The sequence below is a fragment of the Mustelus asterias genome, chromosome 21 (assembly GCF_964213995.1).
Source record: "Mustelus asterias chromosome 21, sMusAst1.hap1.1, whole genome shotgun sequence".
NCBI lineage: Eukaryota > Metazoa > Chordata > Chondrichthyes > Carcharhiniformes > Triakidae > Mustelus > Mustelus asterias.
The window spans coordinates 5,100,880-5,126,084 of NC_135821.1; the positions used below are offsets into that span (position 1 = coordinate 5,100,880).

Sequence of the window (25,205 nt, forward strand, 5' to 3'; positions counted from 1 at the left end):
TCACCTGAGGAAGAAGCAGCACTCCGAAAGCTCGTGATTCCAAATAAACCTGTTGGACTTTAACCTGGTGTTGTGAGACTTCTTACTGGAAGGAAGTGTGTCATGCTAATCCAGTTTGAGTTTCACTTTGTCTTTCAGTAGAGCGCATTTTGAACACTTCAGCGAATTATAACTAATTATACATCTTGTGGCCTTTTGGGGGTGGGAGGGGGGAAGTCCCCTCATGGTGATTCATTGTGAAGAAAAACTCATGAATATACAAATAGTTTTTAACGACATTTCTTTCGTTGCTCTACCAGACACAATCGTCTCCATCGTTCCTGTTAACACGACCGCCCTGGAAGTCACTTGGAGCAATCTGACCGAAGATTTTCAACTGATTAATTTGACTTTAAGGGGAGTCGTGAGGACATCAAACGAGAGCAGCGGCCATGTTATATTCAGTGGCCTTGAGCAAGGGATGAAGTATAACGTTTCCATTCAGGTTGAATATGTAAACTGTTCGTCCATGTCTACTCAACCAGGGACAACAAGTAAGTTTGCAATGAGGTGCAAGTCAAAACATTGCGTGAGGAAACCCTCACTTCCTCCTCGCTTCCTCCTCGCTCCCCAATCCTCCCAAAATTACACCCTTGGTTCTATGTCTGGGCTCAGCTGATTGGTAACATTCAAGGACCCTACAGGAGGAAAGGGATCAGTCAGAGGTCTCACTCGTTGATGCACATCAATTTAGACACAGTGCTAACCACTGTGCCAACGATGGTTCACCACACTCGTGGAGACTCTCCTCATGAGAGTCATGTTTTGACATCAGAAGAGGGCAATGTCAAGCCTGAGGTCAAGCCTGTCATTGTACAATGCATTGTGGGAATGAGTTGCTCTGGCATCACCCTGGAGCACGGCATTGATAAAGGCCTCTGAACCTGGCACCATCTGTTCCCCTTCAGTGAGAAACACAGCTCCATCCAGGCTAAAATTACACTTTCTCATAGAATCCCTACAATGGGGAAGAGGCCACTCAGCCCATCGAGTACACACCGACTCTCTGAGAGAGCATCTCACCCAGGCCCTCTCCCCCAAGGTCAATCCCACCTAACCGGCACATCTTTGGACACTAAGGGGCAATTTAGCATGGCCAATCCCACCTAACCGGCACATCTTTGGACACTAAGGGGCAATTTAGCATGGCCAATCCCACCTAACCTGCACATCTTTGGACACTAAGGGGTAATTTAGCATGGCCAATCCCACCTAACCTGCACATCTTTGGATTGTGTGAGGAAACCGGAGCATCTGGAGGAAACACATGCCGATACAGGGAGAATGTACAAACTGCACACCGACAATCACCCGAGGCCGGAATTGAACCCGGTCCCTGGCGCGGAGAGGCAGCAGTGCTAACCACTGTGCCACCGTGCTGCCCTGGGGCAGCCAAAGGCTGCAAACCCCTGTACTAAGTCCTCTTATCAATAAATACTTGTTGCTCCTTTGATGCCATCATAGCCACAAAGTGACAATTCCAAAGTAACGAGAAAGAATGGAGACATCGCTTGAGACGGTTATATTGGCCAGGGAGAATTCCCAGTGCCACTTTGGGAAGCGCCATAGGATTTTTTAAATCATTGAAACCATCAGAATGGGCTTCAGTTTAAAGTGTTAGCCGGTAGGTGGTACCTCTGAGAGATATTGCCTTTGTCCTGCAGAGTATATAGACATTATGCATGTTTTTATCCATTATGTATCAGATGTGATTTACGCCAGAATATCTGTCGCTGAGGCCCTTCTGATGTCTGATTGTAGGGTTGCCCCATAACTCCTGACAACACCTAAAGGGGACCAGACACCTTGAACCACAGGACAGAGAATAACTCACTCGAATTAACTCTCTCTCACTCTGCCTTTCTGCTCACAGATCCCTCACCGGTTACCAATCTGTCTCTGCTAAACAGGACAACAAACTCATTGGCAATAAACTGGACGGTGCCCAACGACGGGAGAGAGTCGCAATACACGTACAGGATCACGGTCACGAATGATACAGGACAAAAGGTCTACTCTATCGGGCCGGGGGAGCATGCTTTCCAAGTGACAGGCCTGCAGCCTGGGGTCCTGTATAACGTGACGGTGAAGTCAGTCACTCCTGAAAACACAACGAGTACTCCTGAGATCGTGACAGGCACCACAAGTGAGTTATCCGCCTCCTCTTAAAGGGGCATGACACTGCGGACTCAAGGTGGTAACGTCAGGTACAGGCTGAGACACACACAAAGCTGAGGATTCTGGGTCCAAACGCATCCTGCACAGTGATAACTGATGTCAGTCGGGGTCAATTATTGGGACAGGGCAATTGGCTTGAGTATCTCCTGGCAACAGAATGGTGGTGGGGGGGGGGGGGGGGGGGGGGGGTGGTGGTTGGGGGTGGGTGGAAATAATCAATTGGGGGTTATAACCTCAGGAACTCAGTCTACCCAGTCTCTCGTCATAGCTGAAACACTCCAGCCCAGGCAACACTCTGGTGAATCTCCTCTGCACCTTCTCCAGTGCAATCATATCCTTCCTATAGCATGGCTTCCAGAACTGCACACAGTACTCTAGCTGTGGCCCAATGAGTGTTTTATACAGCTCCCATCATAACCTCCCTGCTTGGTACAGTAGCACAGTTGTGAGCACTGCTGCTTCATAGTGTTGAAGTGGAAACTTTTCCTGCTTCTTGACTGTGAAAGATAGACTCTACAAAATGTGTTTTGTCAATATAACAAACATTTATTTACTAATAACTGCATGCAGTATATGGCTGAGACTTGAGGTCAGAGAGCAGTTGATACAGCTGCTAATTCTTCCACAAGTCCGCAATTACACAGAGAAACGGTTCAGTATTTATACATAATCATTATCAGTTTTCGTGACCAGAGCATATTCAGGAATTCGATTAGTAATAGAATCGTGAGCAATATCATTAATCAGGTTTTAACTTGCTGACCTCCTAGAACTCTTTGTCCCATTATTCATACCCTTATCTTGTCCTTTGATGGAACAGAAGGAGGTCGGTGACTCCTTCCTCCCTGACTTTATCTTGTTTTATTTACTCATACAGCCTTATTAACTCTTACAGGGGTCTGGCATTTTGAAATAGCTTTGGTCAGCCGTTCTTTATGTTGTAACAAATAGTTGACCAATTTTCCCGTCATGCCCTTACTAAGTTCGTACAACTTCACAATAGCACCAGGGACCTAGGTTCGATTCCCGGCTCGGAATACTGTCTGTGTGGAGTTTGCACATTCTCCCCATGTCTGCGTGGGTTTCCCCCGGGTGCTCCGGTTTCCTCCCACATTCTGAAGTTTGATTTGATTTATTATTGTCACATGTATCGACATACAGTGAAAAGTATTGTTTCTTGCGCGCTATACAGACAAAATAATACCATTCATAGAGAAGGAAAGGAGAGAGTGCAAAATGTAGTGTTACAGTCATAGCTAGGGTGTAGAGAAGGATCAACTTAGTGCGAGGTAGGTCCATTTAAAAGTCTGACAGCAGCAGGGAAGATGCTGTTCTTGAGTCGGTTGGTACGTGACCTCAGACTTTTGTGTCTTTTTCCCGAGGGAAGAAGGTGGAAGAGAGAATGTCCGGGGTGCGTGGGGCCCTTAATCATGCTGGCTCCTTTGCCGAGGCAGCGGGAAGTGTAGACAGAGTCAATGGATGGGAGGCTGGGTTTGCGTGATTGTTTGGGCTACATTCACGACCTTTTGTAGTTCCTTGCAGTCTTGGGCAGAGCAGGAGCCATACCAAGCTGTGACACAACCAGAAAGAATGCTTTCTATGGTGCATCTGTAAAAGTTGGTGAGAGTCGTAGCTGACATGCTGAATTTCCAAAGATGTGCGGGTTCGGTGCATTGACCCGAACAGGCGCCGGACTGTGGCGACTAGGGGAATTTCACAGTAACTTCATTGCAGTGTTAATGCAAACCTTAGTATTAATGTTGATGTAAGATTAACAAATAAACTTTAAACTTTATATTCAATGCCTCGGATAATAAAGACCAGTATCCCAAAGAGGATTTACGAGGATGTTGCCAGGATTAGTGGGCCTGAATTATAGGGAGCGGTTGGCCAGGCTGGGAATTCATTCCTTGGAACGCAGGAGAATGAAGAGTGACCTTACTGAGGTGTATGAAATCATGAGGGGAATAGACAGGATGAGACACACATAGTCTTTTTCCCAGGGTACAGGGAATTGAAAACTAGAGGGCATAGGTTAAAGGTGAGGGGGAAAGATTTAAAAGGGGCCGGAGGGGCAACTTCTTCACGCAGAGGATGGTGCGTGGATGGAATGAGCTGCCAGAGAAAGTGGTTGAGGTTCAATAGCAACATTTAAAAAGCATCTGGATAAGTACATGGATGGGGAAGGATTAGAGGGATATGGGCCAAACGCCGGCAATTGGGACTGGCTGGGAGGGCGCCATGGTCAGCATGGACCTGTTGGGCTGAAGGGCCTGTTTCTGTGCTGTATTTTTCGATGACTCTCTGACTCCACCTTATCTACCTGTCCTGCTGCCTTCAGGGATCTATGGACATGCACCCCAGGGTCCCTCTGTAATTCCTCGTCTTACCGTTCATTGTCTATTCCCTGGCCTTGTTTGTCCTCCCAAGATGCATCAGAGCAGAGGCCCTTTCACACTGATGAACTCTCTTTGCCTTTCTGCTCACAGATCCCTCGCCGGTTACCGGTCTGTCTCTGCTGAACAGGACAACAAACTCATTGGCAATAAACTGGACGGTGCCGATGGACAGCGGAGCGTCGCAATACACGTACAGGATCACGGTCTCAAGTGATACAGAAGCTTCCACAAAGGTCTACTCTACCGGGCCGGGGGAGCATGCTTTCCAAGTGACAGGCCTGAAGCCTGGTGTCCAATATAACCTGACGGTGAAGTCAGTCACTCCTGAAAACACAACGAGTACTCCTGAGATCGTGACAGGCACCACAAGTAAGTTATCCGCCTCCTCTTAAAGGGGCATGACACTGCGGACTCAAGGTGGTAACGTCAGGTACAGGCTGAGACACACACAAAGCCGAGGATTCTGGACCCAAACGCATCCTGCACAGTGATAACTGATATCAGTCAGGGTCAATTATTGGGACAGGGCAATTGGCTTGAGTATCTCCTGGCAACAGAATGGTGGTGGTGGGGGGGGGGGGGGGGGGTGGGTGGTTGGGGGTGGGTGGAAATAATCAATTGGGGGTTATAACTTTAGGACCTCAGTCTAACCAGCCTCACTTCATAACTGAAACACTCCAGCCCAGAAACATCCTGGTGAATCTCCTCTGCACCCTCTCCAGGGCAATCACATCCTTCCTGTAGCGTGGCGACCAGAACTGCACACAGTACTCTAGCTGTGGCCTAACGAGTGTTTTATACAACTCCCATCATAACCTCCCTGCTCTTATATCAATATCTCGGCTAATAAAGGCCAGTATCGCAAAGAAGATTTACGAGGATGCTGCCAGGACTTGTGGGCCTGAGTTATGGGGAGAGGTTGGCCAGGCTAGGACTTTATCCTTGGAACGTCGGAGAATGAGGGGTGAACCTACTAAGGTGTATAAAATCATGAGGGGCTTATATAGGATGAACGCATACAGTCTTTTTCCCAGGGAGGGGGAATTGAAAACTAGAGGGCTTAGGTATAAGGTGAGAGGGGAAAGATTTAAAAGGGGAAACTTCTTCACACAGAGGGTGGTGCGTGTATGGAATGAGCTGCCAGAGAAAGTGGTTGAGGCAGGTTCAACAGCAATATTTAAAAAGCATTTGGATAAGTACATGGATGGGAAAGGAGCAAAGGATAAAAGCAAAATACTACGGATGCTGGAATCTGAAACCAAAAGAGAAAATGCTGGAAAATCACAGCAGGTCTGGCAGCATCTGTAAGGTGCTGATGTTTCGAGTCCAGGTGAGCCTTTGTCAAAGCTTTAAGAAAGGGTTATCTGGACTCCAAACGTCAGCTCTTTTCTCTCCTTACAGATGCTGCCAGACCTGCTGAGATTTTCCAGCCCTTTCTCTTTTCGATGGGAAAGGATTAGAAGGATACGGGCCAAACGTAGGCAATTGGGACTCGCCGGGAGGGCACCACGGTCGGCATGGACTGGTTGGGCCGAAAGGCCTGTTTCTGTGCTGTATTGCTCTCTGACTCTATGACTCCATCTTATCTACCTGTCCTGCTGCCTTCAGGGATCTATGGATGTGCACCCCAAGGTCCCTCTGTAATTCCTAGTCTTACCGTGCATTGTGTATTCCCTGGTCTTTGGTAGGAATGGGTTAACTGCAACCTTCTACTTTAGACCTGATTTGCATGTTAAATTTTTAATTGTACTCGCTGGGTATATATAGGGGTTAGAGGTGCCACTGGATGTTGGGTGTGTAGTGGAGTTGTAAAAGGAAATAAAGTGTGTTTGTGGAGAACAAACAACAACAAAGAACAAAGAACAATACAGCACAGGAACAGGCCCTTCGGCCCTCCAAGCCCGCGCCACTCCCTGGTCCAAACTAGACCATTCTTTTGTATCCCTCCATTCCCACTCCGTTCATGTGGCTATCTAGATAAGTCTTAAACGTTCCCAGTGTGTCCGCCTCCACCACCTTGCCCGGCAGCGCATTCCAGGCCCCCACCACCCTCTGTGTAAAATACGTCCCTCTGATATCCGTGTTAAACCTCCCCTGCCTCACCTTGAACCTATGACCCCTCGTGAACGTCACCACCGACCTGGGAAAAAGCTTCCCACCGTTCACCCTATCTATGCCTTTCATAATTTTATACACCTCTATTAGGTCACCCCTCATCCTCCGTCTTTCCAGTGAGAACAACCCCAGTTTACCCAATCTCTCCTCATAACTAAGCCCTTCCATACCAGGCAACATCCTGGTAAACCTCCTCTGCACTCTCTCTAAAGCCTCCACGTCCTTCTGGTAGTGTGGCGACCAGAACTGGCCGCTGTATTCCAAATGCGGCCGAACCAACGTTCTATACAACCGCAACATCAGACCCCAACTTTTGTACTCTATGCCCCGTCCTATAAAGGCAAGCATGCCATATGCCTTCTTCACCACTTTTTCCACCTGTGCCGTCACCTTCAAGGATCTGTGGACTTGCACACCCAGGTCCCTCTGCGTATCTACACCCTTTATGGTTCTGCCATTTATCGTATAGCTCCCCCCTACGTTAGTTCTACCAAAATGCATCACTTCGCATTTATCTGGATTGAACTCCATCTGCCATTTCTTTGCCCACATTTCCAGCCTATCTATATCCTTCTGTAGCCTCTGACAATGTTCCTCACTACCTGCAAGTCCAGCCATTTTCGTGTCGTCCGCAAACTTACTGATCACCCCAGTTACACCTTCTTCCAGATCGTTTATATAAATCACAAACAGCAGAGGTCCCAATACAGAGCCCTGCGGAACACCACAAGACCGGAAGAAGCTAGACTTACATCATCTTTTATTACTGGACTGCAACTGAGAGGCTTGGCAGCCTTGTCCGTCCTCCCACAATGCACCAAAGCAGAGGCCCTTTCACACTGATATCTTTGTCGTTCTGTTCACAGATCCATCTCCGGTTACCGGTCTGTCTTTGCTGAACAGGACAACAGAATCACTGGCAATAAACTGGATGGTGCCCGCGGATTTGAAAGCGTCGCAATACACGTACAATATCACGGTCACGAGTGATTTTGGGCTTCCCACAAAGACAGACTCTACTGGGCCGGGGGAGCATGCTTTCCAAGTGACAGGCCTGCAGCCTGGGGTCCCGTATAACGTGACGGTGAAGTCAGTCACTCCCGAGAACACAATGAGCGCCCCTGAGGTCGTGACAGACACCACTAGTAAGTTATCCGCGGAGGAATCTCTTCACTCAAGAGGGTGGTGGATCTTTGGCGTTCCCTACCCCAGAGGGTCAGCCATTATATTCAGGACAGAAATTGGCACATCTCTAGATATTAAAGGCATCAAGTGCAGGAAAATGGCACTTGATGTCGAGGATCTAATTGAATGGTGGGGCAGGCCCGAGGGGCTGAATGGCCTACTCCTGCTCCTGGGTAAGATGCTATTTCGGAGAATCAGTGCAGACTCGATGGGCTGAATGGCCTCCCTCTGCACTGTAGAGGTAACTGCTTGTCTGGAATTTGAGGCAATCTCCCCATTGTCTCCAAAGAGGTGCTGAAATTTCACATCCACCCCAACCAGACGGAGCCCTGGTTTAAAACGTCATCAATAAAATAGCACTTCCTGTTGGGTTATTAGAATCATAGAATCCCTACAGTGCAGAAGGAAGCCATTCAGCCCATCAAGTTTGCCCTAACTCTCTGGCAAGTGTATCTTACCCAGACACTCTCCCTTTGCCCTATAGCAATAATCCCACATATTTAGCCCACTAATCCCCCTAACCTACACATCTTTGGACACTAAGGGGCAATTTATCATGGCCAATCCCCCTAACCTACACATCTTTGGACACTAAGGGGCAATTTATCATGGCCAATCCCCCTAACCTACACATCTTTGGACACTAAGGGGCAATTTATCATGGCCAATCCACCTAACCTGCACATCTTTGGACATTAAGGGACAATTTAGCATGGCCAATCCACCTAACCTGCACATCTTTGGACATTAAGGGACAATTTAGCATGGCCAATCCACCTAAACCGCAAATATTTGGACTGTGGGAGGAAACTGGAGCACCCGGAGGAAACCCACGCAGACACGGGGAAAACATGCAAACTCCACACAGTCACCCAAGGCCGGAATCGAACCCGGGTCCCTGGCGCTGTGAGGCAGCAGTGCTAACCACTGTGCCACCATGCCACAGCTCTTGACACAAACTTATTTTTTGCAAAAATATACTTTATTCATATGGGTGCCATGGTGGCACAGTGATTTCCCCCGGGTGCTCCGGTTTCCTCCCACAGTCCGAAGATGTGTGGGTTAGGAGGATTGGCCGTTCTAAATTGCCCTTTAGTGTCAGAGGAATTAGCAGGGTAAATATGTGGGGTTATAGGGATCAGGCCTGGGTGGGATTGTGTTGGTGCAGACTCGATGGGCTGAATGGCCTCCTTCTGCACTGTAAGGATTTTATGATTCCAAAAAATACCCGAAAGAACGATAATATTCAGATTCTGTACATACATCATGTCGCATTCTGAGATGCTTCACTAATGTGTGGTGTCTGCACGTTCTCCCCGTGTCTGCGTGGGTTTCCTCCGGGCGCTCCGGTTTCCTCCCACACTCCAAAGATGTGCGGGTTAGGTGGATTGGCCAGGCTAAATTGTCCCTTACTGTCCAAAGATGTGCGGGTTAGGTGGATTGGCCAGGGTAAATTGTCCCTTAGTGTCCCAAAGTTGCGTAGGTTGGGCAGATTGGCCATGCTAAATTGCCCCTTAGTGTCAAAAGATGTGGGAGTTAGATGGATTGGCCATGCTAAATTGCCTCGGAATTAGCAGGGTAAATGCGTGGGGTTACGGGGGATAGGGCGTGAGTGTGATTGTGGTTGATGAAGACTCGATGGGGCAAATGGCTTCCTTCTGCATTGCAGGGATTCTATGATTCTATGAATACAAAGAAATGTTACAAACATATCAGAAATGGTCATTACAAATGGTGCAAGTGTATTTGAGTTGTCTGCACAGATCAGATTACACCCTAAGGTGCTTCCCTTGTGATACGCGTAATAATCACTGTCTACATTCATCCTCGTAAGAAGTCTAACAACACCAGGTTAAAGTCAAACAGGTTTACACATTCACCCTACCCAGCACTAACACACTAACACGCTACGCTAATGATTGGTAAGCCAAACACAGAGCTCTTTACTGGGGAATGGCAGGGTTCCAGGAGAACTCATTATACCCGTATTACCTGTAGATCAACACAGCTCCAGTTACCATATCACATGGTAACTTGCATCATTTCCTGAGACTAATACTGTGATATTTCCACATAAGCCCCGTGTGTTCCACAGGGAATCACTAACTGATCTCCCAGTGCGGCTTGTTGAGTACGAGTTCCCTTGGTAACCGACTGCCCCGCTGTAACTCACAGCCTGAGCCCTCCAGAGGGCAGACACTGGGAGGGGTCTTTTTTAAATTCATTCATGAGACATGGACATCGCTGGCTGGCCAGCATTTTTGTTTAAAGTTTATTTATTAGTGCCACGAGTAGGCTTACATTAACACTGCAATGAAGTTACTGTGAAAATCCCCTGGTCGCCACACTCCAACGCCTGTTCGGGTAACACTGAGGGAGAATTTAGCACGGCCAATGCACCCTAACCAGCACGTCTTTCGGACTGTGGGAGGAAACCGGAGCACCCGGAGGAAACCCACGCAGACACGGGGAGAATGTTCAGACTCCGCACAGACAGTGACCCAAGCCGGGAATCGAACCCGGGTCCCTGGCGCTGTGAGGCAGCAGTGTGAATCACTGTGCCACCCTGCCGCCCATCCCTTCTTGCCTGAGGGCAGTTGAGAGTCAACCACATTGCTGTGGCTCTGGAGTCACATGTAGGCCAGACCGGGTAAGGACGGCAGATTTCCTTCCCTAAAGGGCATTAGTAAACCAGATGGGTCTCTCCGACAATGGACAATGGTTTCATGGTCATCAGTAGATTCTTAATTTTCTTTTACTGAATTCAAATTCCACCATCCGCCGTGGCGGGATTCGAACCCTGGTCCCCAGAACATTAGCTGAGTTTCTGGATTAATAATCTAGCGATAATACCACTAGGCCATCGTCTCCTCATGGGCAGAACAGTGTCCCTGTTGGGACTTATCATAGAATCCTTACAGTGCAGAAGGAGGCCATTCGGCTCCCTGACAGAGTACCTTATCCAGGCCCTCTATCCTGCCCAATCACTGCAATCCCATGCATTTACCATGACCAATCCACCTAACCTACACACGTTGGAACACTAAGGGACAATTTAGCGCGGCCAGTCCACCTAACCCGCACTTCTTTCGGTCTGTGGGAGGAAACCGGAGCACCCGGAGGAAACCCACGCAGACACGGGGAGAATGTGCAAACTCCACACAGACAGTGACCCGAGGCTGGAATCGAACCTGTTTAACAGTAAATAACATTCCTTTCCAGTTGGGCTTCCTGACCTATTCCACAGTATGTCAATCAGTATGCGTAATGCAAAGCAATGTGACAGCGGCCCTAATACTGCCTCACTTACTGCACTGACAAGTTGCCTTTGCCCCGCACTCTGCTGTTTGGGGCATTTTGATGTCTCTGATGTGAATGTGTATCAGTTCTGAATGCAGGTGACTGCGACACTGCCAGCATTGCCCTAAAGCCAACCATGCTGCCAAGGAACACATTGGGCAGAGAACCTCTCGCACTAACTCTCCTCTTTCTCTCCCCCTCATTCTTTCTCACTCTCTCTCTCTTGCACTAACTCTCCCTCTCACCCTCTCGCACTAACTCTCCCTCTCACCCTCTCGCACTAACTCTCCCTCTCTCTCTCTCTCACTAACTCCCTCTCTCTCTCTCCCTCTCCTGCACTAACTCTCTCTCTCCCTCTCACTAACTCTCTCTCTCGCACTAACTCCCCCCTCTCACTCTCTCTCTCTCTCCCCCTCTCCCTCCCTCTCCCTCTTCTACTAACTCTTTTCTCTCTCTTACACTAACCACCCCCCTCTCTTATTCTCTCTCTCTCTACACTCTCTCTCTCTCCTTCTCTCTGTCTCTCTCTCTCCCTTGCTCTGTCTGTCTCTCTCTCTCTCACACACTAACTCTCTCTCTCTCTCTATCTACACACTCTCTCTCTTTCTCCCTCTCGCACTCACTCTCTCTCTCTCCCTCTCTCTTGCACTAACTCTCTCTATCTCTCTGTACATAGATCCATCTGTGGTCACTGGCCTGTCTCTGGTGAACAGGACGACAGAATCGCTGGTAATAGCCTGGACACCACCCAATGATACGAGAGTCTTGGAATACACATACAATATCACCGTCACCAATGACACTGGGACTGTGACCTACGCCACGGAGACAGGAGAGAAAGAATTCATCGTGACAGGCCTGAAACCTGGGATAAACTATAACCTGACGGTGGAGTCAGTCACTCCTGAGAACACAGTGAGTGATCCTGAGAATATGAACACCAACACAAGTAAGTTACCCGGCCCCTCCCACTATCTCTTAAAGGGAAAGCCGCCCCACTGAGGGCTCAATGTGTATGGATTATAACTAACATTTACCTGCAGTCTGCAGAGAGTTTGTTAAAATACTTCACAGGAAGTGGGCGTTGTTGGTTGGAGCAGCATTTTTTTCCTCCTAATTACCACTTGAGAAGGTGGTGAGTGAGCCGCCATCTTGAATCGATGAGGTCCATATGGTGTAGGTACACCCACAGCGCTGTTAGGGAAGGAATACCAGGATTTTGACTCAGCGACAGTGGGGGGGGGCGGCACGGTGGCACAGTGGTTAGCACTGCTGCCTCACAGCGCCAGGGACGTGGGTTCAATTCCCGGTTTGGGTCACTGTCTGTGTGAAATTTGCGCATTCTCCCCGTGTCTGCGTGGGTTTCCACCGGGCCCTCCGGTTTTCTCCCACTGTCCAAAGATGTGCAGGTTGGGTGGATTGGCCATGCTAAATTGACCCTTAGTCTCCAAAGATGTGTAGGTTAGTTGGATTGGCCATGCTAAATTGCCCCTTAGTGTCCAAAGATGTGTAGGTTAGTTGGATTGGCCATGCTAAATTGCCCCTTAGTGTCCAAAGATGTGCAGGTTAGGTGGATTAGTGGGATCAATACATGGAGTTATGGGAGTAAATGGCATTTGCTACCAAATAAACCTGTTGGACTTTAACCTGGTGTTGTTAAAACTCTTACTGTGTTCACCCCAGTCCAATGCCGGCATCTCCACAACACATTATGGGAGTAGGACAGGGATTGGGCCTGGGTGAGTTGGTGCAGACCCGGTGGGCCGAATGGCCTTCTTCTGCACTGTAGGGATTCAATGACAATGAAGCAAAGGCTGGTCTATTTCCAAGTCAGGATGGCGGGTGGCTTGGAGGCAGGGAGTTAAATCTAGGAGTTTGTTACAGAGAATAGACTAATCCACTTCCCTTAACAACAAAAATGTTTATTGATTGGTGTCACAAGTCGGCTTACATTAACACTGCAATGAAGTTACTGTGAAAATCCCCTAGTCGCCACACTCCGGCACCTGTTCGGGTACACTGAGGGAGAACTTAGCATGGCCAATGCAGCCTAACCAGCACGTCTTTCGGACTGTGGGAGGAAACTGGAGCACCCGGAGGAAACCCACGGGGAGAGTGTGCAGACTTTGCATAGAGAGTGACCCAAGCCAGGAATCGAACCCGGGTCCCCAGCGCTGTGAGGCTGCAGTGCTAACCATAGTGACAATCTTTATTAAACCTACAGTGCCCAGAGATAGGATTACAAACTTGGGTGCTAGGATAGCTCCAACTCTACAGACACAAGGGAAAATGCACTTGTAGATGTCCGATCGGAAGAGAAAGCCACTGATGAAGAAGAGTGACAGGGACATGGTTACATTAGCACTGACTGTAGGCAGATAGACAGAACCTGTTAGATATGTGCTTGGTGAAGGATTGTGAAAGGAGACCCACAGAGTAGGCCTCATAAAGCTTGGGAACTCTTTATTACCGGTGTGCACCCTCACACAGTCAAGCCTAGGCTGCTTAACCGGGTTCCACACTGTAAAAGTAAAGTTTATTTATTAGTCACAAGTAAGACTTACATTAACACTGCAATGAAGTTACTGTGAAATTCCCCCAGTCGCCACACTCCGGCACCTGTTCAGGTCAATGCACCCTAACCCGCACGTCCTTCAGAATGTGGGAGGAAACCGGAGCACCCGGAGGAAACCCACGCAGACAACGTGCAGACTCCGCACAGACTGTGACCCAAGCCGGGAATCGAACCTGGGTCCCTGGCGCTGTGAAGCAGCAGTGCTAACCACTGTGCCACCATGCCGCCTGATGCACCATCAATCGAACAAAGACAAGAACAAATAGGCTTTTATTAGCAAACGACTTGGAGCACACCCATGCCGATGAACTGGTCCAGACTGAGGCAGGGGGGTGGGGAGCAGTCGCCTTTATACCTGGACCAGGGTGGGGGAGGAGTCTCGGGTAGGGCCGGCAGGGATGTGTCCAGGCATGTCACATATACAGGTAATAAGCTAACAGTGGTTTACCACACTGCCCCTACATTGGGAGGGGCTAACCCCCCTGCCCCCCCCCCCCTCCCTTCCCCTCCTCAGGGTCACCAGACCCACACTCTTAAAGGGACAGTACGCACCTCAAGTCCCGCAACATACATCTATCACAGACTTGTGTATCTGAAGAACATTTCACAATCTCAACAGGTACTAAAACAATTTTCAGCAAATGAATTCATCTCGAGTTGCAGTGACTAGTTGTAGTGGTGGCCTAGTGGTGTTATTGCTGGACTATTCATCTGGAAACTCAGTTAATGTCCTGGGGACCCGGGTTTGAATCCCAGCGCGGCAGGTGGTGGAATTTGAATTCAACAAAACAAATTCTGGAATTAAGAATCTTCCAATGACGTGAAACCATTGTCGATTGTCGGAAAAATCCATCTGGTTCCTTTAGGGAAGGAAATCTGCCGTCCTTACCTGGTCTGGCCTACATGTGACTCCAGAGCCACAGCAATGTGGTTGACTCTCAACTACCCTCTGAAATGGCCGAACGAGACACTCAGTTGAAGGGCGAATAGGGATGGGCAATAAAGCCTGGCCCAGCCAGCGACGCCCATGTCCCACAACTGAATAAAAAAATACCTAAATGGTGTAATTTCTGAAGGATGCCTTGGGGAAAGTTCGACGTAGAGTTATCAGAATGATAGCTGGAGTTTGTTTAAAAAGCAAGGAGAGATTGCACAAACTAGGCATTGTGTTCTGTGGAATATAGAAGGCTGAGAGATCAGTATAAAGATACCGGGGGAAGCTGATGGGATAGATGGATAGCAACTATTTTCACTGGTTAGGGAATCTAGGACGAGGGGGTGTAGTCTAAAGATTGTAGGATTGAGATTGGGAAACCCGTCCCACACATAACCACATGGGGGTAAAGGCTCGGAACTCACTCCGAATGGTCATTGATGGTAGATCAGTCATTCATTTTTAAAGCAGGGGTAAATGGATTTTGTTGGCTGAACATATCAAGGGGTGCGGGGTGAAGGCGGAGCATAGAATCCCTACAGTGCAGAAGGAGTCCATTCAGCCCATCGAGTCTGCACCAACCACAATCCCACCCAGGCCCTATCCCCATAATCCCACATATTTACCCTGCTAATCCCCCTGACACTGAGGGAGAATTTACCCTGGCCAATCCATCCAAGTAAGAGTTTTAACAACACCAGGTTAAAGTCCAACAGGTTTATTTGGTAGCAAATACCATTAGCTTTCGGAGCGCTGCTCCTTCGTCAGATGGAGTGGAAATCTGCTAATTGTAGTGATGGCCTAGTGGTGTTATTGCTGGACTATTAATCTGGAAACTCAGTTAATGTCCTGGGGACCCGGGTTTGAATCCCAGCACGGCAGGTGGTGGAATTTGAATTCAACCAAAAAAAATTCTGGAATTAAGAATCTTCCAATGACTGTGAAGCCATTGTCGATTGTCGGAAAAATCCATCTGGTTCCTTTAGGGAAGGAAATCTGCCGTCCTTACCCGGTCTGGCCTACATGTGACTCCAGAGCCACAGCAATGTGGTCGACTCTCAACTACCCTCTGAAATGGAGAGCAGATTTCCACTCCATCTGACGAAGGAGCAGCGCTCCGAAAGCTAATGGTATTTGCTACCAAATAAACCTGTTGGACTTTAACCTGGTGTTGTTAAAACTCTTACTGTGTTCACCCCAGTCCAACGCCGGCATCTCCACATCAATCCATCTAACCCGCACATCTTTGGACACTAAGGGACAACTTTGCATGGCCAATCCACCTAACCTGCACATCTTTGAACACTCTTTCAAGAATGGTGGTGGACAATTAAACAACTCACTAGAGGAGGAGGCTCCACAAATATCCCCATCCTTGATGATGGAGGAGCCCAGCACATCAGTGCAAAAGATAAGGCTGAGGTATTCGTAGCCATCTTCAGCCAGAAGTGCCGAGTGGACGATCCATCGCAACCTCCTCCAGTGGTCCCCAGCCTCTCAGATGCCAGCCTCCAGCCAATTCGATTCACTCCACATGATACAAATAGTTGGCGGCACCGGATGCTGCAAAGGCAATGGGCCCTGATTACATTCCGGCAATAATACTGAAAACTTGTGCTCCAGGACTTGCCGCTCCCCTAGCCAAGCTCTTCCAGTACAGTCAGATCACTGACATCTACCCAACAATGTGGAAAATTGCCCAGATATGTCCTGTACACAAAAAGCAGGACAAACCCAACCTGGCCAATCACCGCCCAATCAGTCTACTCTTGAAGTAAAGTGATGGAAGGGGTCATCGACAGCGCTATCAAGCAGCACCTGCTCAGCAATAACCTGCTCAGTGACCCCCAGTTTGGGTTTCGCCAGGGTCACTCAGCTCCTGACCTCATTACAGCCTTGGTTCAAACATGGACAAAAAGAGCTGAATTCCGGAGGTGAGGTGAGAGTGACAGCCCTTGACATCAAGGCCGCACTCGATTGAGTGTGGCATCAAGGAGCCCTGGTAAAACTGGAATCAACGGGTATCAGGGGGCAAACTCTCCGCTGGTTGGAGTCATACCCGGCACATAGGAAGATGGTTGTGGTTGTGGAGGGTCAGTCATCTCAGCTCCAGGACATCTCCGCAGGAGTCCCTCAGGGTAGTGTCCTAGTCCCAACAATCTCCAGCTGCTTCATCAATGACCTTCCCTCCATCATAAGGTCAGCAGTGGGGATGTTTGCCGATGATTGCACAATGTTTAGCACCATTCGCGACTCCTCAGATACAGAAGCAGTCCATGTTCAAATGCAACAAGATCTGGACAGTATCCAGGTTTGGGCTGACAAGTGGCAAGTAACATTCGCGCCACACAAATGTCAGGCAATGACCATCACCAATAAGAGACACTCTAACCACCACCCCTTAACATTCAATGGTGTTACCATCACTGAATCCCCCACAGTCAACATCCTTGGGGTTACCATTGACCAGAAACTCAACTGGACTCACCACATAAACACAGTGGCTACAAGAGCAGGTCAGAGGCTGGGAATACTGCGGCGAGTAACTCACCTCCTGACTCCCCAAGGCCTATCCACCATCTACAAGGCACAAGTCAGGAGTGTGATGGAAAACTCCCCACTTGCCTGGATGGGTGCAGCTCCAACAACACTCATGAAGGAATCCACTATCCAGGGCAAAGCAGTCCGCTTGATTGGCACCACATCTACAAACATTCAATCCCTCCACCACCGACGCTCAGTAGCAGCAGTGTGTACCATCTACAAGATGCACTGCAGCAATTCACCAAAGATCCTTAGACAGCACCTTCCAAACCCACCACCACTTCCAACTAGAAGGACAAGGGCAGCAGATACATGGGAGCACCACCACCTGCAAGTTCCCCTCCAAGCCACTCACCGTCCTGACTTGGAAATATATCGGCCGTCCCTTCGCAGTCGCTGGGTCAAAATCCTGGAATTCCCTCCCTAACGGCATTGTGGGTCAACCCACAGCACGTAGACTGCAGCGATTCAAGAAGGCAGCTCACCACCACCTTCTCAAGGGGCAACTAGGAGTGGGCAATAAATGCTGGCCCAGCCAGCGACGCCCATGTCCCTTGAATGAATAAAAAATAAACTAACCAGCACATCTTTGGACTGTGGGAGGAAACTGGAAACTCAGGCAGACATGGGTAGAACGTGCAAACTCCACACAGACAGTGACCCAAGGCCGGAAATGGCAGCGGATCCCTGGCGCTGTGAGGCAGCAGTGCTAACCACTGCGCTGCCGTGCCACCCTATATATATATATATATATATGGAGTTAGGTCACAAATTAGCCATTGAATGGCAGTTGGGACAGGCCCAAGGGACTGAAGGGCCTCCTCCTGTTCCTATGTTCCTGGTTAATTTGCACACAGCGAGATCCCACAAACGGATGATAGTTAAGACAGAAATGCGCACCTGGAATTTTGAGAGATGTCCCTGCCTTTTGCTCTGAAGGGGAACGTTGCTCCACATTGGAGCGCCAGTTTAACACAGATGACGCCTTAGCAATGCCTCAGTTACTGCACTGACGTGACACTTTCTCCCCGTGTGGGAGGGGTTGCAATGTTTCAAGCATGTTTCTATCTCGGATGTCAACGCTGATCATGTTAACGTCGAATGTTAGTATGTGATGAAGAAATAATATAGCAGCTTGCCGATTACCTTCAGCAAGTTTATTCGGCATCCAACTCAGCCAGGATACAAATTCCTTGTGGTTCCCGTACAGCTGCTATTCCAGCTGTGCCTATTTCTACTCTCTCCAGCCAATAGCCATTGCCGGTCTTTAATAAGAAAATAACAAAGGTGGCCAAGGTGATTAAGAAGGCACATGGCATGCTTGCCCTCATCAGCCGGGGCATTGAGTACAAGAGTTGGGAAATCATGCTGCAGCTATATAAAACCTTGGTTAGGCCGCATTTGGAGTATTGCATGCAGTTCTGGTCACTACACTACCAGAAGGACGTTGAAGCTTTGGAGAGTGTAAAGAAGGTTCACCAGGATGTTGCCTGGTCTCGAGGGTGTTGGCTACGAGGAGAGGTTGGATAAACTGGGATTGTTTTCACTGGAAAGACGGAGGCTGAGGGGAGACCTGATAGAGGTCTACAAAATGATGAGAGGCACAGACAGGGTGGATAGTCAGAGGCTTTTTCCCCAGGGTGGAAGTGTCAATTACTGGGGGGGGGCACAGGTTCAAGGTGAGAGAGGGGGGGTAAGTTTAAGGGAGATGTGCGGGGGAAGTTTTTCACGCAGAGAGTGGTGGGTGCCTGGAACGCGCTGCCAGAGGGGGTGGTGGAAGCAGGCACATTAGCAACATTTAAGAGGCATCTGGATGGGTACGTGAATAGGGAGGGAATAGAGGGATAGAGTAAGGGCAGTAGCATTTTTTTTAATTGTTAGGGCATCATGATCGGCACGGTCTTGGAGGCCCGAAGGGCCTGTTCCTGTGCTGGACTTTACTTTATTCTTGTTCTAACTCAACAACATAATTGCCAAAGCTTGCAGACACATTGACATATCAGCTGATATTTCAATGTCTGAGCATAAGATTTAGATTGGATTTGATTTATGATTGTCACATGTATTACGATACAGTGCAAAGTGGGGCAACAGAGTGGCACAGTGGTTAGCACTACTGCCTCACAGCGCCAGGGTCCCAGGTTCGATTCCCGGCTTGGGTCACCGTCTGTGCGGAGAATGCACGTTCTCCCCGTACCTGTGTGGGTTTTCTCCGGGTGCTCCGGTTTCCTCACACAGTCCGAAAGACGTGCTGGTTAGGGTGCATTGACCTGAACAGGCACTGAAGTGTGGCGACTAGGGGAATTTCACAGTAACTTCATTGCGGTGTTAATGTAAGCCTTACTTGTTAAACTTTAGTATTGTTTCTTTCACGCTATACAAAGCATACCGTTCATAGAGAAGGAAAGGAGAGAGTGCAGAATGTAGTGTTACAGTCATAGCTAGGGTGTAGAGAAAGATCAGCTTAATATAAGGTAGGTCTATTCAAAAGTCTGACAGCAGCAGGGAAGAAGCTGTTCTTGAGTCGGTTGGTACGTGACCTCAGACTTTTGTATCTTTTTCCTGACGGAAGAAGGTGGGAGAGAGAATGTCCGGGGTGTGTGGGGTTTTTAATTATGCTGGCTGTTTTGCCAAGGCAGTGGGAAGTGTAGACAGAGTCAATGGATCAAAGGCCACTGCGAAACCACAGCCAATAATGGCTCATATTATCCATGGGCGCACAGGGTGAAGAACATCTTACGCTAACCTTCTCTCTCTTTGCCTTTCTGTTGACAGATCCATCTCCCGTCAGGAGTCTGTCCGTGCTGAGCAGGACAACAGATTCACTGGTAATAAACTGGACGGATCCCGAGGATCAAAGAGTCCGTGAATACACGTACAATATCACAGTCACCAGCGATACTGGAGCTTTCATTGCGGCCTACGCCACTCCGAGAGGACAGAATAAGTTCAACATGACAGGCCTACAACCGGGGGTCAGATATAACCTGATAGTGCAGTCGCTCACTCCCGAGAACACACTGAGCGCTCCAGAGAATATGAAAGGCACCACAAGTAGGTAACCACCCCCCACAACCCACCCCCCCAGCCCCCACCCGCTACCTCCATCTCTTAAAGGGACAGTCCCTCCATTGGACAGTCAGTGACAGGCGGAATTGTGCAAACCACGACAGTGCTGGACTCAAACGCAGCTTGTGCTGAGATTGTCGATGTCAGGCGAGCAGTGGTTGGGACAGTGCAGTTGGCCTCAGTGCCCCACTGCGTATTGGAAAGGAGGGAACGCGTCAGCGAGGGTGTAGAGAAAGATCAACTTAATACCAGGAAGGTCCATTCAAAAGTCTGATGGCAGCAGGGAAGAAGCTGCTCTTGAGTCGGTTGGTACGTGATCTCAGACTTTCATATCTTTTTCCCGACGGAAGAAGGTGGAAGAGAGAATGTCCGGGGTGCGTGGGGGACCTTAATTATGCTGGCTGCTTTTCCGAGGCAGTGGGAAGTGTAGACTGAGTCAATGGATGGGAGGCTGGTGTGTGTGATGGACTGGGCTTCGTTCGCAACCCTTTGTAGTTTCTTGCAGCCTTGGGCAGAGCAGGAGCCCATACCAAGCTGTGATACATCCGGAAAAGATGTATCACATAGTGCAACTATGAAAATTGGCGAGAGTCGTAGTGGACATGCCAAATTTCCTTAGCCTCCTGAGAATGTAGAGATCTCGCTCGGTACGGCATTGAGGAGGAGACATTGCCCCATGTGTTAGGCATGTGACCTGGTACCTCTGCCATATCTTTCGACAGCAAGTCTCACTCCAGAGGCAGGTTCGTCACAGAGTCACTGTGAACCCACGGGCATCTGGTGGCAAGAACACGTAGAGCTGCCGGTGTCTCATGTGAATTATTCTCTCTTTGCCTTTCTGTCGACAGATCCATCTCTGGTCACTAATCTATCCGTACTGAGCAGGACAAGGGAGTCTCTGGTAATAAAATGGACAGCTCCCAACAATTCAAGAGTCGATGAATACACATACAATGTCACAGTCACCAACGATACTGGAGCTCTGAATGAGAGCAGCTCCACTCTGATAGGACTGAATGAGTTCCAAGTGACAGGCCTGAACCCTGGGATCAAATATCACCTGACGGTGCAGTCCGTCACTCCTGAGGACACACAGAGCGATCCCAACAAGATCGAAGGCACCACAAGTAAGTTCCTCCCCCCAACCGGGGGACCTGGGTTCGAATCCCGGCCAGGGTAGATGGTGGAATTCGAATTTAATTTTTAAAAATCTGGAATTAAGAATCTACTGATGACCATGAAACCATTGTCAATTGTTGGAAAAACCCATCTGGTTCACTAATGTCCCTTTAGGGAAGGAAATAGAGCAAAGAACAAAGAAAATTACAGCACAGGAACAGGCCCTTCGGCCCTCCAAGCCTGCACCGACCATGCTGCCCGTCTGAACTAAAACCCCCTACCCTTCCGGGGACCATATCCCTCTATTCCCATCCTATTCATGTATTTGTCAAGACGCCCCTTAAAACTCACTATCGTATCCGCTTCCACTACCTCCCCCGGCAGCGAGTTCCAGGCACCCACCGCCCTCTGTATAAAAAACTTGCCTCGTACATCTCCTTTAAACCTTGCCCCTCGCACCTTAAACCTGTGCCGCCTAGTAATCGACTTCCACCCCGGGAAAAATCTTCTGACTATCCACTCTGTCCATGGCTCTCATAATCTTGTAGACTTCTATCAGGTCGCCCCACAACCTGTGTCGTTCCAGTGACAACAAAACCAAGTTTCTCCAACCTCTCCTCATAGCTAATGCCCTCCGTAACAGGCAACATCCAGGTAAATCTTTTCTGTACCCTCTCCAAAGCCTCCACATCCTTCTGGTAGTGCGGCGACTAGAATTGAACACTATATTCCAAGCGCAGCCTAACTAAGGTTCTACAAAGCTGCAACATGACTTGCCAATTTTTAAACTCAATGCCCCGGCCGATGAAGGCAAGCATGCCGTATACCTTCTTGATGACCTTGTCAGCCGTCCTTACCTGGCCTACATGCGACTCCAGAGCCACAGTAACGTGGTTGCTCTCAACTTGGGCAACTAGGGATGGGCAATAAATGTTGGCCCAGTCAACGATGCCCATGTCCTACGAATGAATAAAGACAAAAGAGTGTCTGCACATGTTGACTGTCCAATAATTGCGACTGGAGAGTGAAAACATGGGTGGCGAGCGAGGAGAGGGTGGGGTTGTAAGGGGCTCTGTGATTGGATAGCCAGCTGAGATGTACTAAACAAAGAACAGTACAGCACAGGAAACAGGCCCTTCGGCCCTCCAAGCCTGTGCTGCTCGTTGGTCCAAATAGACCATTCGTTTGTATCACTCCATTCCCAGACTGCTCATGTGACTATCCAGGTACGTCTTAAACGATGCCAGCGTGTCTGCCTCCACCACCCTACTTGGCAGCGCATTCCAGGCCCCCACCACTCTCTGTGTAAAAAAATGTCCCTCTGATATCTGAGTTATACCTCGCCCCTCTCACCTTGAGCCCGTGACCCCTCGTGATCGTCACCTCCGACCTGGGAAAAAGCTTCCCACCGTTCACCCTATCTATACCCTTCATAATTTTGTACACCTCTATTAGATCTCCCCTCATTCTCCGTCTTTCCAGGGAGAACAAGCTCAGTTTACCCAATCTCTCCTCATAGCTAAGACCCTCCATAGCAGGCAACATCCTGGTAAACCTTCTCTGCGCTCTCTCTAAAGCCCCCATGTCCTTCTGGTAGTGCGGCGACCAGAACTGGATGCAGTACTCCAAATGTGGCCTAACCAGCGTTCTATACAGCTGCAACATCAGCCTCCAGCTTTTATACTCTATACCTCGTCCTATAAAGGCAAGCATACCATGTGCCTTCTTCACCACCTTCTCCACCTGTGTTGCCACCTTCAAGGATTTGTGGACTTGCACACCTAGGTCCCTCTGTGTTTCTATACTCCTGATGACTCTGCCATTTATTGTATAACTCCCCCCTCCATTAGTTCTTCCAAAATGCATCACTTCGCATTTATCTGGATTAAATTCCATCTGCCATTTCTCCGCCCAATTCTCCAGCCTATCTATATCCTGCTGTATTGTCCGACAATGTTCATCACTATCCGCAAGTCCAGCCATCTTTGTGTCATCTGCAAACTTGCTGATTACAAGGCATACTGTCTGAAAACTTGCACCATGAGAAGTTTGAGTTTGTTGGAGTTGATGAGAATTTGATCGGAATGGCCGGGAGGTTATGAAAGTTAGAGGAGATTGTTTGTGGTGATGATGTCACTGCACTAGTGATCCAAACACCTGGACAGCTCTGAAGACGTGGATTCCAGTCCCACCCGGGCAACCAGTGCAATCTGAATTCCATCAATAAATCCGCAGTTGAAGGCTTGTCTCAGTAATGGTGTCCATGACAACTGATGGCATTGCTGCCTCACAGCGCCAGTGGCCCGGATTGAATTCCGGCCTCGGGTCACTGTGGAGTCTCCATGTGTCTCCCGTGTCTGCGTACGTTTCCTCCGGGTGCTCCGATTTCCTCCTACAGTCCAAAGATGTGCAGGTCAGGTGGATTGGCCATGCTAAATTGCCCCTTAGTGTCAGGGGCATGAGCAGAGTAAATACATGGGGTTACAGGGATAGAGCCTGGGTGGGATTGTTGTCAGTGCAGACTCGATGGGCTGAATGGCCTCCTTCAGCACAGTAGGAATTCTCTGATTCCATTTTTAACTGTTGTAAAACCTCACCTGGGATGGGCAACATATACCCACATTCCATAAAAGAATATAATTTTAAAAACCTGATCAAATATTGTCTGCCTTCTTGACAATTGTCTAGAGATGTGTGTGTGAGAGTGTGAGTGTGTATATGTGTATATGTGTGCAAGTGTATATGCATGTGAGTGTGTGTGTGTATATGTGTGTGTGTATGTGTATCTGTGTGTGTGAGTGCGTGTGTGGGATCAGTCACTCCCAGAGTCAGACTGGGATCAGTCACTCCCAGATTCAGACTGGGATCAGTCACTCCCAGATTCAGACTGGGATCAGTCATTCCCAGATTCAGACTGGGATCAGTCACTCCCAGATTCAGACTGGGATCAGTCACTCCCAGAGTCAGACTGGGATCAGTCACTCCCAGATTCAGACTGGGATCAGTCACTCCCAGAGTCAGACTGGGATCAGTCACTCCCAAAGTCAGAATGGGATCAGTCACTCCCAGAGTCAGACTGGGATCAGTCACTCCCAGAGTCAGACTGGGATCAGTCACTCCCAGAGTCAAACTGGGATCAGTCACTCCCAGAGTCAGAATGGGATCAGTCACTCCCAGATTCAGACTGGGATCAGTCACTCCCAGATTCAGACTGGGATCAGTCACTCCCAGATTCAGACTGGGAGGTTAGCGAATGTTGTCCCATTGTTTAAGAAGGGGAACAGAGACTTCCCCGGGAATTATAGACCGGTGAGTCTCACTTCTGTTGTCGGCAAGATGTTGGAAAAAATTATAAGGGATAGGATTTATAGTTATTTGGAGAGTAATGAATTGATAGGTGATAGTCAGCATGGTTTTGTGGCAGGTAGGTCGTGCCTTACTAACCTTATTGAGTTTTTTGAGAAAATGACCAAGGAGGTGGATGGGGGCAAGGCAGTGGACGTGGTATATATGGATTTTAGTAAGGCGTTTGATAAGGTTCACCATGGTAGGCTTCTGCAGAAAATGCAGATGTATGGGATTGGGGGTGATCTAGGAAATTGGATCAGGAATTGGCTAGCGGATAGGAAACAGAGGGTGGTGGTTGATAGTAAATATTCATCATGGAGTGCGGTTACAAGTGGTGTACCTCAGGGATCTGTTTTGGGGCCACTGCTGTTTGTAATATTTATTAATGATCTGGATGAGG

The 25,205-nt window shown here is 48.8% G+C and overlaps 1 protein-coding gene across 2 annotated transcripts in view; it reads left to right on the top strand.

Moving 5' to 3' along the window:
- Positions 1-25,205, top strand: part of LOC144509045 (receptor-type tyrosine-protein phosphatase H-like) — a 105,303-nt gene that overhangs the window by 34,129 nt on the left and 45,969 nt on the right. The window contains exons 3-9 of one of the 2 annotated variants that reach the window (XM_078237326.1): positions 300-533; positions 1,913-2,185; positions 4,707-4,985; positions 7,598-7,876; positions 11,893-12,165; positions 20,045-20,323; positions 21,187-21,465. In XM_078237326.1, coding sequence (XP_078093452.1) covers positions 300-533; positions 1,913-2,185; positions 4,707-4,985; positions 7,598-7,876; positions 11,893-12,165; positions 20,045-20,323; positions 21,187-21,465 — 1,896 coding nt within the window. The remainder of the gene's footprint in view (positions 1-299; positions 534-1,912; positions 2,186-4,706; positions 4,986-7,597; positions 7,877-11,892; positions 12,166-20,044; positions 20,324-21,186; positions 21,466-25,205) is intronic. The other variant, XM_078237327.1, reaches the window with a different exon arrangement.